Consider the following 13,598-nt stretch of genomic DNA (forward strand, 5'->3'; position numbering starts at 1 on the left):
AAAAAAAAAAAGGAAAGAAAAGAAAAGGGTCCTGAGACCAAGAAGGTTGAGAACTACTCAAGCTACTGAGTACAAAGAACACCCCTACATCATTTAGTATCAGTACCTGCGATCTTATTCTATCCCTATTCCCTACAGCTATAAAATAAATGGGTCTAGATTTTAATTAGGGTACCTTATATTTAAAGAAAACTTAGTCTAATAAGATAAATTTTGATCATGAAAGTATAGAATATGTAAGTAAAAAAGAAGCATCACCTGAGTGAGGAAAAATAACTGTTATCTACTTTCACACTGCACGGAGTTCTGCTGAAAACTCTTAGTGAAATAAGTACCCCCGCCCCCAAAGAGAAGGTTCTTTGGTCTAATAAAGCTGAGAAACCCTGGATTCCGAATCCAGTGTTTACTACAAACTTCTCGGAGCCTTCAGCACAAGCACTAAAGATACCGTGACTCTCTGGGACACACTGTGCTGCCTGTACCAGACTCACCGGACCATAAAATTCTTCTTAGGGACAATCTGTAGAACTGATCTTCCGAGAAACATGGGAAAGGTCTGCGTCGGGCACAAGGATGGCGCGGTCTCCCGAGCGCGGGGGGCGGCCTGGTACCGGGAGTCGGGCTGGGGTGACGGGGCTGCGCAGGGCTCACCCGGCCCACGGGTGGGACGGACCTGGAGGCCAGGGCAGCCCTGGGGAGAGCGGCCCGGAGGCTCTCGGGCGCGGGCGCAGAGCACGGGGCGCCGGGGAGGGGCGGCGGGAGCCACGGGCCTGGGGCCGCCCAGCGGCCGAGCGCAGGAAGCTGGAGTTTGCGGACCAGGGTGGAAACCAGGCAGGCCTCGGTGCGTGCGGAGGGGCCCTCGCTAATGCGAGAGGGCGGGGGGACGGGCCTGCGCGGTCACCCGCGAGGCCTCCCTCAGCTGTAAAATGGCGTCAGGGGCGGCGCGCGCCTCAGCCTCGGGGTGGCCTGGCGCACGTGAGGGCTCTTCGCAGGGCCTGACCTTCGGCGGAAGGACGGCGGCGTTATTTCCAGGGCCGCGCCGCACCCCTCGCTGGGCTCGACGGTCGCCCCTCTCCGGTCTCCCGGCCGGCACGGCGGACTTGACTGTCCCTGCGGGGACGCGGCCTCCACAGCCGACCCCGCCGGCCGCGCAGGGCGCTCCCGGAAGCCGGTTCTGGGTCCCGGAAGCCGTCCGGGCCGGGGGGCGGGACTTCCGCGCGCTGAGGCGGCGGCCTGAGGCGGGGCGGCCGGACGCGGTCCTCCTCTGTCTGGAGTGCGGGCACGTGTACGTAGTGACGCGCCCACAGCCTTGGCGGCCGCCAGCGGGGCTGTGGGCCGCGGGGTCCCGGCCGGGCAGCGCTTCGGGCCTCCCGGGGGCGGAGCGGCCTCGAGGGCCACCTTCCTCCCGCCCTCTCCTCACGTGGCCTCTTCCCGAAGAGGAGTGAGGACTAGAGCGGGAGCGGAGCGCGAAGGGCAGCCGGAGGTGTGGAGGTGTGTCGCGGCGCCTTCCCGGACGTCCGCGGCTCCCTCTCCAGACTCGCAGGCAGTGAGTGGCCGTCGTTGGGGAAGGTCTTTCTCCACCGAAGCTGGGCCACGGGAGGCCCTTCTCTCCCTCGGAGGCTGCGCGGCCGCCCGGGGCCCACCCCCACCCCCACCCCCACCCCCAGCCCGGGCCGCCCCGCGGAGGGCCGGTGACCCGGTCCTGAGCCGCGGCCGTGCCGCGCGCCGAGCGCTTCGTGAGCGGGCCGCTCGGTACTTCTCTGTGGTTTTCAGGACATCGGCTTTCGTCTGAGCACAGCAGGTGTTTGCCAAGGCAAACGTTAAAACTGGTTTGCGTTCTGAGCCCGATTTGGCCCCGGAGCTGGTGGGACTTGGGAGGGGGTGCCCGGCGCCGAGGCGGCTGTCCCATGGGGTCAGGGGCGTAAGCGCCGAGTGGGAGAGGCCCCGAGCCTCCTGGTCTCCGCAGCGAGGCCCCGGGCGCTGGCGGCGGCTCCAGAATCCGGCAGGTTTTTCTCTTGTATGTCGGAGGATTATCCCAAACACTAAGCGGAATAACGGGGATGAGGCCCTTAGCACAGGCTTGACCCTAGTAAAATCTCCGCAGAGGGTTATTTTTGGGTTTGTTTTGACCCAAAAGCAGTGAGAGAAACCCTCTCTTGTCTCTCCGTCTCTCACCTGACCTCCTTCTGTGCTGGGTTCAGAGGGTTTTCTCCTTAACCCCCTGCCATTGCTATTTATTTCCTGGCACCTCTGCTTAGAATTAATCTGAAGGTCAGCTGAGTCCCTCTTGCTCTCTGAGGCCTTCCCTGGCAGCCCAACTCCCACTTGATGGCTTCAGGGAGGCTCAGGTTCTTGGGGGGACGGCAGCCTCCCCAGCCTCCAGGTTTATCTGGGATGCCCCCCAGACTCACAGTGAGTTCAGGTGACGCCCGAGAAAGGCTGCTGCTGCTGGGAGTCAGGAGCACACTGGGCTGCAGGCCTGCGCCTCGGCCAGTCATGGACCATACGGTGGCTGTCCCTACTTTGCCAGCTTTTACCCGTGGAAACTTTTTAATATAATCCTACGTGGACATAGGGCATAGAAACTGCTGATGGTGCGCTGCTGTCTGTATAGTGGGGAGATGGGTCCGGAGTCCCTCCGCTTGACTCCTGAGGTGCTTTTGTGGACTCTCACGGCTTTCCCCCTGGAGATTGGAAGTCCTAATGAGGGCAGGGTTTCGGCCACAGAGTACTGATGGTAACTGGCTTTTGATGGTTAACCTCTAAGCTATGAGATGGAACAGCCGATTGAAAATGACCTGCTGGGGACAACCTGAACTTGAGAAATTTCATCCATTTTTGGTTATCTTTCAAGTCTAAGGAGGGATGGGTATAATGGTTTCTCCCCAGGCAGGGAATTAATACAACAACAGGTCTGGCCTGGAGCCTACATAGGAGCCAAAGTAATGGGAGTGTAGGGATCACCTCATAGAATCACCTGCATCCTACACAGAGACTGATTGTGACTTCCCCTTATCCAATCTCCTCGTTTTCCTTATCAACAGAACCCCTACATGAGTAGAGATGGCAATGGGCCCAGGTAAAAATAAGGTGGACAGGTGAGGCTTATAGGAAAGTTCTTTTAAGAGAATGACCTTAAGGTTCTACTTTCCCACTCCTCTCTGCTTATTGAAGACTGAAGATGTGATGGATGGAGCTTCAGCAGTCAGCTGGGAAACCACGAGGATGAGGCCCATGCCCCGAGATTACGATGGAGCCAGGATCCATGAGGACCTTATAGAGCCACCAAACCAGTGTTGGTCTGTTTTCCTATGTTCGATATATGAAGGAGAGAAAACCCAAAACCTTCTATAACTCATCTTGTTGAAGCCACAACTTTGGGGAAACTTTGTTATTATCAGTCAAGTATAATTCCTTAGTGATGGTACATCACTACTATGACCCAGTAATGTGGACCTAGAGGACAATATTTTTTAAAAAAGATTCTACTTATTCATGAGAGACACACAGAGAGAGAAGCTGAGACACAGGCAGAGGGAGAAGCAGGCTGCCTGCAAGGAGCCCGATGTGGGACTTGATCCAGGATCCCAGGATCACATCCTGAGCCGAAGGCTGACGCTCAATTGCTGAGCCACTCAGGCATCCCTAGAGGACAATATTATTAGTTTCAAGTGGCATTGGACCAGCTTTTCTCCAGTGAAGATGTTCTATAATGGCAGACTTGGAGAGTTTCAATATAATCTCACATTTCCTTTGATAGTTTTTCTTCATAAAAGAATTATCAAAGAAACAATTAAAAAGTCGGCACATGGGATCCCTGGGTGGCGCAGCGGTTTAGTGCCTGCCTTTGGCCCGGGGCGCGATCCTGGAGACCCAGGATCAAATCCCACGGGCTCCCGGTGCATGGAGCCTGCTTCTCCCTCTGCCTATGTCTCTGCCTCTCTCTCTCTCTCTCTCTCTCTCTCTGTGACTATCATAAATAAATAAAAATTAAAAAATTTAAAAAAAGTAGGCACATGAGAGGAAAATGAAAAAAGAGGCACCAAATTATTTGCAAACTGAATAAATACACCACTATCTTTTGACCATAGTTTACAGGCAAGAATGAGCCTTCCTTCTGGTCACTGAGGCCAGAGACATAATTGTAGTGATATTGGTGGGCATGTAAATATTTTAATCCTTTAGCTATGGAAGTGCTTCCTGGTTTGTCTTCACAAGTTTTTTTTTGTAAAGGCTTGAAATACATTCCTCACAGCACAACCATCCCTACAATGGCCAGATCTCCTCCTATGATGTAATTTCCAACCTGGAGCCCATCTGGATTGAATTCTTTCCTCTAGTCCTCAGGAAGCCCGGCATACCTCATTCAACTCATTCTCATACCTGGGAAGGAAAGAGAGATTCCTGGGATTGGGCTGGGACAGCACTGACTCTGAAGAACCCTGAAGAGAGGTGCTAGAGGGATGTCATCCTCCCTGAAGTCATTTTATTGGATTAGTACTCAGTGGATGGCAGCTCATCAAGGCCAAAGCTCAACATGTTACATTTTATTGCCAGCAAATGAAGGCAGATTTCGGGGGTGTTGCCTTTGGGGGAAGCAAATGAACAGTTATAGGGCATTTCTGAAGGAAGAATTGGATATTTTCCCACTGATCTCAGAATTACACCTTTGACCCAGTGCAACTTGTTTAGTTGTTTTTTACAAGGCAATGCATTGGTCAGCTCTGGAATCACTGGGATGTGAATGGAGGGTGAAATAGTCCATTGTATCATGAAGTCTTTATCAAAATTCCCCCAACCATTGGCTGGGCTTTAATAACGAAAGAGCTAGTTATGGCTCATGCAAACGATTATGATAGCACAAAATGGTTTTTAGTGATTTTGTGTTAGAATTAGGCAACAGCAATAGACACAAACAGCCACTTAAGGGACATGCCAGCTGTTTCCAGCGAAGCTGCTGACATTAAAACGGGGAATGGCACTAAAACAGATACAATTCAAGTCATAGTTTGCTTGCTAATAATTTCATTTTTGTGTCTGTAGGCTTGAAGGATTGTCCGGAATAAGTGAATTCATAAAGACAACAAGTTAAGTCAAACCGTAGGGCAGATGAACAGTCAACTGTTATCACAGGATGAGTGAGGCTGGAGACAAAAGTCACAATCTTCTAAAGTGAGGCAGAATTGAGAAGATTCTGAGACAAGCTGAGAAGTATTACTCCGTATGGATGGCAGCTCCTGGCTACACACGGTTCTGTGAGGCTGAGTCCATTCCTTGGCACAGGTCAGCAAAGGGCAGCTGTCCATCAGGATGGAAACTGCCCTGGGAATTCCAAACATGGTGTGCATCCTTTTCTGTCTTCTAGCTCCCTCCCCAGATCCACTCTAATTAAAAGTATGACTGTTCTTGGGAGATCCCTGGGTGGCTCAGCGGTTTAGCACCTGCCTTTGCCCCAGGGTGTGGTCCTGGAGTCCCAGGATCGAGACCCACATTGGAGTCCTACATGGAGCCTGCTTCTCCCTTTGCCTGTGTCTCCGCCTCTCTCTCTCTCTCTCTCTCTCTCTCTATCTATCTCTCTCTCTGTCTCTAATGAATAAAATAAAATCTTAAAAAAAAAAAAAAGAGTAAGACTTCTCTTCTCCAACAAGGATTTCCTTGACCTACAGCAAAGATCCTCTTAGAATTCAAAGTCTGCTCTGCATTTGTAGAGTTAAAAGTCCCATTAGCTGCTCTGCCTCTGATTTCACTGACCTGTTTGTTTTGCTGCTAACACCTCTCTGGTAACTTGCTGAAAGGATTTCCCTCCCACACTCCTTCCCTGTGGCTTGAGGTGTTTATTTACACATCTCTTTGGATCATTAGGTAAAAGGGGTGACACACTTCTCTCTCTTGGTAACATGTTTAAACATGAGCCTGTTTTACTTTTCAACTTACTTTCTTGTCAACACACACACGTAAATCTGTACAAGCATAGCTCATTCAAAAGACACTCCCATATACTGCTTTTCAAATATGTGTTTTCTAGAATTCTGTTTAAATTTAAATTTGGTAAGCTGTCAGCTTTTAAATAAACTTTGTGCATATAGCTACAAAGAATTTTGTGCTAAAATCTTTTGAGAAACCACTTGTTGGTCTGCAAAAGGGGCCCTGTAGACAGAGGGCCAGGAGAGACCAGAGAGGAGGCAGACCAATCAGATTTGTAGGTGGCAGATTTAATAAGCAAGAGAATTTATGAGGCTTGTCTTGGTGAGTATATCTCTGCACCTGCCCACCAGAATTTTAAAAGTTTATGTTGAAGCCTTAACTGGGTTTAGTAACATATGCCATCCAGATGGCCTCAACGCCACATTACTGTCTCAGGGCTCTCTCCTTGTGGCAGCTTCTAGGGTGGTGAAGGCAAGCAGAATGCGCATTCTAAGGACAGGGAAGGGGATGGGGAGCCTCTGACTGCCTAGTTTCAGCTCTCAAGTCAACTGGTGGTTACATCCTCTCCATGACCAGTCTTAAGTAGATGTTTGGAATGTTTAAAATATATAAATTGGATTTTTCTCAACTCTGTAATCACTTTGATTCTAAGTCATAAAACTAAACCTCAGACAATGTCATCACATACTTCTTTAGTGCCTTTAAAAACAAATGTTAATAACTTTTTAACTTGGAATAAACCTTACATGTGATGAAATGCCCAGATCTTATGTGAAAATTTTGATGACTTTTGATAACGGTACATACCTGTGTAAGAGCCACCCCAATCAAGATACAGTACATTTCCATCATCTCCACAAGTTCTCTAGTCAGTACTTACTCCTATAGGAAACAATATATCACCATAGATAAGTTTTACTTGGTCTTGAAATAGGATCATCCATTATTGTGTCTGTGGTTTTTCTTTAAGTGCTGACTAGTATTCTATTACATAAATGTACCACAGTTTGTTTATTCATTCTCCTGTTGGAGATTTGGGTTGTTTCCAGTTTTTTGCCTCTTATGAATAATGCTGTTATAAACAACTTTCAAAAAAATCTAATGAAGTGAACAGAGGTGGCCAAGTTTACAAATACTTTTTTCCTTATAATATGATATGATCATAGAAATAACACCACCATCCATTGGATTCAAATGTGTGTTCCTCTAAACATATTGCTGAGGCCTCTGAACAAAAGGGCCTTGGCAGATTTTGTTTTAATGGGCCTGTAGTCAGAGGCATGACTCAGAATGTCCTAAGTGGAGTTCTCAGCTCACCTAAACCATCATACACAGCAAACTGGTAAGGACCCACATTTCCCAAAATGAGGTGCGTGTAATACCAGAGGTGGTGGACAGTGAATTCTCTTGGTCCCTCAAAATTTGTATGTTGAATAGCTAAATGTTCATTTTCGTGGTGACTATTTATGGCAGGTGACATTTTTTTCCTTCAGTGATAGAGTTTCCTTTGGAAAATTAAAGACAAATATGAACAGTTTTCCTTAAAGAATAGCTCAGTTGGAACTCAAATGACTGAATTTTAAAAACACTGGTGTCATAGTTAAGACAGACTATAGTACTAACCTGACCTTGGCCACTTACTGTATCATCTTCAGCAAGTTGCTCCACATTGGCTTTAGGATCTATAAAATGGGGTATTAGTACAGATTTCATACATTGACCATGAGGGATAAATGATAATATTTGTGATACTCATAGCACAAAGTGAGTGCTTGAGAAAGTGAACTATTGGTATTTCATTGCAATAATCAGCAGTCATGTGGACAACCAAATATTGGCCAGGGATTAATTGTTGGACTGCAAGGTCATCATTTCTGATACTCATGAAATGTCCTTGGGCTCAAAAGGACATAACTTTAAACAGCACACTTAATACCTCTCACATTTCAAGTTTAGAATCTGTTATAATACTCCAAATCTCTATCACTATTCCAGGCAAACTTTACACCTCAAACCCCACCCACCAAAATTTCATGTCACAGGGCAGGAAGGTAGAGGGTAATGGTGTGTGGGCCAAGTGGCTTTCACCTTGGCTGCATATCAGTCATACAGGGAGCTTTTCAAGAGCTGGCCTGGACCCCACCTCTTGTACTTTAGATTGGTCAGGATAGGGCCCTCCTAGTTGTGAAAACTGCCCAGTTGGTTCTAACATACCCTTAAGGTAAAGAAACACTGGTCTAGCTCATCAACATTGGCTCAGTTCTGCCTTGACCCTGCAGGATGGGGTGGACCTGCACTGAGCAGAACCACAGACCACCTCTAGGAGAATTCTGCATCCTATCTTGTGACGTAAGGGCAGCAATTAAAAAGTCAACTGTGTTATAGCAGAGCTCGTTATACCTTGGAAGAGAGACTGGGATTAGTTTTTTGATCAGCGACAGTTTTGTATCTTTCAAGCTGTCCATAAGCTTCTTTTCTTTGGTCACAAGGAAGGAGCCTTATAGGGCATCTGATCTGCTCAGGCCTCACCCACAGGCCTTCTGGCCCCATTAGGAGATCCAAGTGGATGCCCAAGTGAGTTCTTTGTAACCCAAATTTAGATCTGTTTTTGAAATGCTGTCTGTCAGAGTTGGGGGCCTGGGTCCACTAAGTTACCCCAAAGACATATGAAGTCACTAAAAGCAAGTCAGTTACTGTCACTCATGTCAGGCCAACTATAGATTCTCTCGTACTCCTGACTCCTTGAGTGCCTGCAACCCAGACATGAAAATGTCCAGTTCAAAGAAGTCAGCGATTCAAAGCTCAGATGGATACCAGAGCGGTCAAACGTCCTGCTGGCAGTTCCTCAGGGAAATCTGGCAGCTCGGCCACCCAGAGGGCTGTTTGCTGAGCTGTCAGGGCCTATGAGGAGAATTTGAGAAAGCCTGCGTGTCAGAAAGTCCCCCCCACTGACAGACTTTAGGTATATTCCAGTTTGTATTTGTATTTCCATTTCACTTTGGATTCTAATCTTGGGCTGCAGTCCATTCAACAAGGGAAAGCATTTCTCTCCTACATCTTCTTCCAAATACAAATATAAGCGCACATTATAACCTATGATTTGTGCCTCATTTGCAGAATATACTGAGCCCAGTCAACAGCTCTGGGTTTCACTTGCCATACAGGTTGTTTCCCATGTAAGATCCAGTTGGAAACCTCAAGACTTGGGAAGGCCTGTCTGGGTCTCCTGGGGCTGGTGCCCCTGGTCTCAACAAATGGAGAAAAGCTTACAAGTAATGCTGCTTGGTATAACTGGAACTCCTATCATGTATATGGGGCTTCCTCCACGGTCTCTAATCTAGGGATTATTGTCTTATGGGATCATTCAGGAAAATAGTTACTTAGTATTTGTTTTGGTTTCCTACATTGGTGTCTACCAGTAAGCGCTCAACCATTGTTTTTACGTAGTTATTGAATTCTTTAAAAAATTGCCAAAAGGAGTCTTTGTCAATTCAGTTAGGGCTGGTCTTGCCAGATGTAATTGCATTCAGGCGAAAGGCAGTGTTGATACATACGGCAGTCTGAAGACCCAAAAAAAAAAAAAAAAAAAAAAAGACAATGTACATTAGATTCAAAACAGATCCCCCCCAAATAAAAATACTAAGGTAGATAACGAGGAGGAAATTTCATAGTTTCATTCTTTGGTACAGTTCATCTCATAAAGTGTATAAAACTAGAAAAGTCCATAAAACTTGGGTATATTTAAGCTGTCTCCAACATGTAGTTATATTCACATTTATAGAATGTGCTTTTCCCGTATTACACACAGAAAATAAAAAAAGAACAGGGAACAAATCTCCAAGGATGAAATTTCCACATTTATTTTTCTTTCATGTGCATAGAAAATGGCAGTGAAGTGTCCTATGAAAGAGGCAGGGAATGGGCATGGCGCTTCTATACCAGACTGGACTTTGTGCTTCAAAGGTACACTATTCATTTTGAAAACAAAGGATGTTATAGTTTGTTTTTAATTGCTAAGAATTCCTTGGGTTTCCCATTTGTTTTTTAGCTGTCAGCTTCTTCAAATCTCTTTTCAAATGACACACTGCATTACAAATGATGGCACTTAACCAATGTGGCATTTCCATATTTACACCAACAAAAGAAATTTACAAGACATAATAGCATACAATCTTGACATTTAGTAATAGCAATAAAACATGAAGGGCATCCATTTTATTATTTTTTTTCTGTACAAACTATCGGAACATAACTTTATTCACATTAAAAAAATCATCTTTAATTTGATTTGACCTACACATCCCCCATCTCATTTCACCCATTTCTCAAACCTCTCATCACATCGCCCACACCTTCACCAGACTATAGAATCTACAAGTAATTAGATCTAACACCTAAATAGAGCTTAGAAAGTCCTCTCTCCCAAAGGTTTCCTTACTTCCCTGATAATTCCTCAAAAAAGAAAAAAAAATATGCTCTTCACTCGGTCCTTCCATTTCACTTTCACATTTCATCAGCAAATCAGCAAGACGGATTTTTTTCATCTCAATCCAAACAAGGTTAGAAAGAAGAGTTCTTCAACCGAGCATCTTGACGCTACACCCATGAGTCCGGGGACCCTGGGTACTGTTCTGCTCTATAAGAAGGTCGTTTCGTGGAATAAAAGTCTACATAATTTGTGGTCGATTTCAGTCCATACTGTGTTGAATAATCAGTAGAAGCTGGAAAGTGAACTCGGTCATCAAAATAAGGATCTTCATAGCTATGAGGAGACTGCAAATACAATCTGTATGCGTCAAAGTTCTTTCTGTTGGAGTCATCTTGACTATAATACAGCTGTTGATGCTGTTGATGAAATGAAAAAGCAAATAAATCAAGGCAATTTTTGGAAATATGTGTTTAAGGGAAATTAATGTGGGTTTCCTGCTTCATATTTTAAAGTAGTATTTAATATTTCTGAACATATGGTTCAAAGTTCTTTCTGGTACATGATGTATGTTTACTAGTAGATTGTAAGGATTTTAAACTGTGTTTACAAGTGGGCTGGCAAAGCTCACTCAAGTCCTGTTCTAAGGTGTCTAGAAGTTGGTGTCTCCAGAGCACCCAAGATTGCCCCTGCTGCCATATTCCCCACTAGAGGTCCACTTCTGTGCTCTGCTGTGGAGGGGCCTGTTCCCTGGGCCTTGATTTTTGCTTTGACACCAGGGAACCATTAGCACATCATGAGTTTGGTTGGAGGTTGGATTTTCATGCTTCAGATAGCTATGTGTAGACAGAGCCATCCTTTAAAGCATTTACCTCAGAGGTGAAGATGGAGTCCATCCCTCAGTTTAAAAAGAAATGTGAGGTACTATTAAAGAAGTGATAAACAATCTCCGGGCAGCAGAATAATAAAATTGGAAGAGACACGTGAGCAAATAGTTTTGAAGGAAAGACTTCCCAAGCCAGGACTAATAGGTTTGTAAAGAAGCAAGGTGACACCCATGTGGGCATCCACCTCAGGGGACACTGCCTCCATTTTCTTTTGTTATCTCATCTCTGACCTCATGTTAATTTCTTCAAATACGTTTGGAGAAAAACTGTCATGGCTCTTATATTTTTTTTTTCCCTTTTGCTCATGCCCAAATCCCCCCACTTAGTAAGATGTAAGATGTAATAAATTTATCACATACATATCACCATCATGTTCTGGAACTAAATTCGTTCTAACGTTATTAGCATTTCAGAACAAAATTCTCTTTTTAAGTTAGAGTTATGATTTTAAGGTTTTCTTCCCCCTGACTTAAAAACTACAGCATAAATTTTAAGTAATTTGGGAAGCTCTTTTTTCTTCATCTACAGAGAAAAAATGATGAAATGGAGGAAAGTCTTAGAGTATCCTTATTGCAAGTTTAGGATACGGGCTTGTTTGGAAAACCCCAGTTGCTCACGTATTATTGGAAGAGATCACATGACCCCTGTGGGCATGGCATCCGGAAGGACCGAAATAAATTTAAGGCCCCCGTGAAAGCAGAGATTGGCTGCTACAACCATTAGTCCCTACTCTGATGGAGAATGGGGTCCACCCAGTACAGCTGAGTCCACTTTGACTTCGGAGACTAGTGGAGACTTGCCACCAACCAAGTGTTTTCAAACCATGGATGTTTGGATGTGGAGGAGTCACGAAGATGAGGATGAGGTGTACAAAAGAGAACAATGAGCTGAGAGAATGAAGCGTGCTTACCAACCTTTCCCCACTCAGAGGATGGAAGAGATTTTAGAGGTTAACGGAAAGGAGTGGGACAAGGAGACTGGTGGGCGAACAGGAGTAAAGACTTCTCAGCTGTTCCCATCAGTGGCTTGGTGGTCTCAGTAGCACCAGTTTGAATATTCAAGCACATGAGGCTACTGCGGAAGTGATTTGCTCAAGCCACAGACGAGCTTCTGGGGAGCTCGATGCCCAGGGGAAGCTCCTCCGCCCCGCTGCGCTGGCCGGCCCTGCTGGCTCCAGCGGCCAGGCCCCTTCCTGGCTCCATCCCTGCTAAATGACCTTCTGTAAAAATGATATTGCAAATTCACCTGTAGCCGTCTATTTTGTTCTCTTGCTGGTGAGGAATAGGAACTGATGTAAATTGGTGAAGGTTTGCTGGAGCCTGTAAGAAAATATTTTGTGAAATTAAAACTAGCGCTCGGCATTCCGGCATTCCGGCTGCGCGGGCTTCCTGCCCTAGCGGGGGTGGGGAGGAACGGGGCAGGGGCCGGGGACAGGGGACAGGGGCCGGGCTTCCCTGGCTCTCGCGTAGCGGCGGTCGCCCGGGCCACCAGGGGATCGTGCACACGGCCCCAGGAAGTCGTGGGTCTCCCCAGAACGCGACACCAGCCCAGAGGCTTCCTTCTCGACCTCTGCTCACCGTGGGGGAGCCGCTGGCAGCGGAGATGTCCCGGCCGGCTCTGAGCTGGCTCTGACCGGCAGCCTTGCTCCGCGAGCCCCGGGTCAGACGGGGACGGGAAACCGATCAGAACAAGCTCCAGGCCTGCAGAGCAGCTGGGACTGAGGCCCGGGCGGGAGGACAGGCACAGGCACGCTCTAGGCGGCTGGCCACGTGAGGCACAGTCTTGCCTCTGCCATTTTTAAGTACATTTTGAAACAAAAAGAGTCTGATAATCAGAGGGTTGTCTTCAAGAGTTCACGGCAGACTCCCAGTGATGTCATTGGCTACCCTTCTATTGTTAGGGCTAGCAAAGATTTTTTTTTTTTAATGAGGAAAATGAAACATACTTGAGGCAAATTAGTTTATTGAAGCAAGCGAAGAAGATACAGAAGGGCATGCATGCTAAAGAGGCAGTCTTTAAAATGAAGCAGGCTGCTGCAAATCTGAAGCAACAATGCGCTTCAGTTTGTGCATTTCCTTTGCAAAGAGCTTGGTGTTTGAAATGTAGCATCTGCAATTTTCTGAGCTATTAATTGCCATAGTAACAATAGTCGATTAGTAAACAGTCCTGTGAAATCACAATTTCAAAGACAACAGCACAACTGAGACGGCTCCCCCAGCAGTTGTTAAGTTGCCATCAGGTTTTATTTATTTCTTTTTAATAAACAGGTTTTTTTGAGGAAGGAGTACTCTTTTGTGATAGCTCAGTCACACTGCCTTATTTGAAACCTCTAGAGTAGTTATAATTTGCAAGAGAGTTGA

General features: G+C 46.4%; 1 protein-coding gene and 1 long non-coding RNA gene across 16 annotated transcripts in view; one reads left to right on the forward strand and one right to left on the reverse strand.

Annotated features, from left to right (window-relative positions):
- The first annotated feature begins 1,680 nt into the window (after nt 1–1,680).
- Nucleotides 1,681–5,675, forward strand: LOC144304868 (uncharacterized). Of its 2 annotated transcripts, XR_013371862.1 has the most exons (3): nt 1,681–1,801; nt 3,175–3,299; nt 5,044–5,675. It is a non-coding gene; the product is annotated as an uncharacterized LOC144304868 (long non-coding RNA). The 2 variants fall into 2 exon arrangements; XR_013371861.1 differs by lacking the exon at nt 1,681–1,801 and having other exon boundaries at nt 1,815–3,299.
- Nucleotides 5,676–9,761: 4,086 nt separating this feature from the next.
- The window catches only part of PKP4 (plakophilin 4), a 233,909-nt gene continuing 230,072 nt past the window's right edge, over nt 9,762–13,598 (reverse strand). For all 14 annotated transcript variants that reach the window (XM_077883080.1, XM_077883078.1, XM_077883079.1 and 11 more), the window contains 2 exons: nt 12,484–12,557; nt 9,762–10,770 (listed from right to left, as the gene is read on the reverse strand). In XM_077883080.1, the coding sequence (XP_077739206.1) occupies nt 10,522–10,770; nt 12,484–12,557 (323 nt within the window). In that variant the 3' untranslated portion in view covers nt 9,762–10,521. The remainder of the gene's footprint in view (nt 10,771–12,483; nt 12,558–13,598) is intronic.

The sequence above is a fragment of the Canis aureus genome, chromosome 34 (genome assembly GCF_053574225.1).
Source record: "Canis aureus isolate CA01 chromosome 34, VMU_Caureus_v.1.0, whole genome shotgun sequence".
Lineage (NCBI taxonomy): Eukaryota > Metazoa > Chordata > Mammalia > Carnivora > Canidae > Canis > Canis aureus.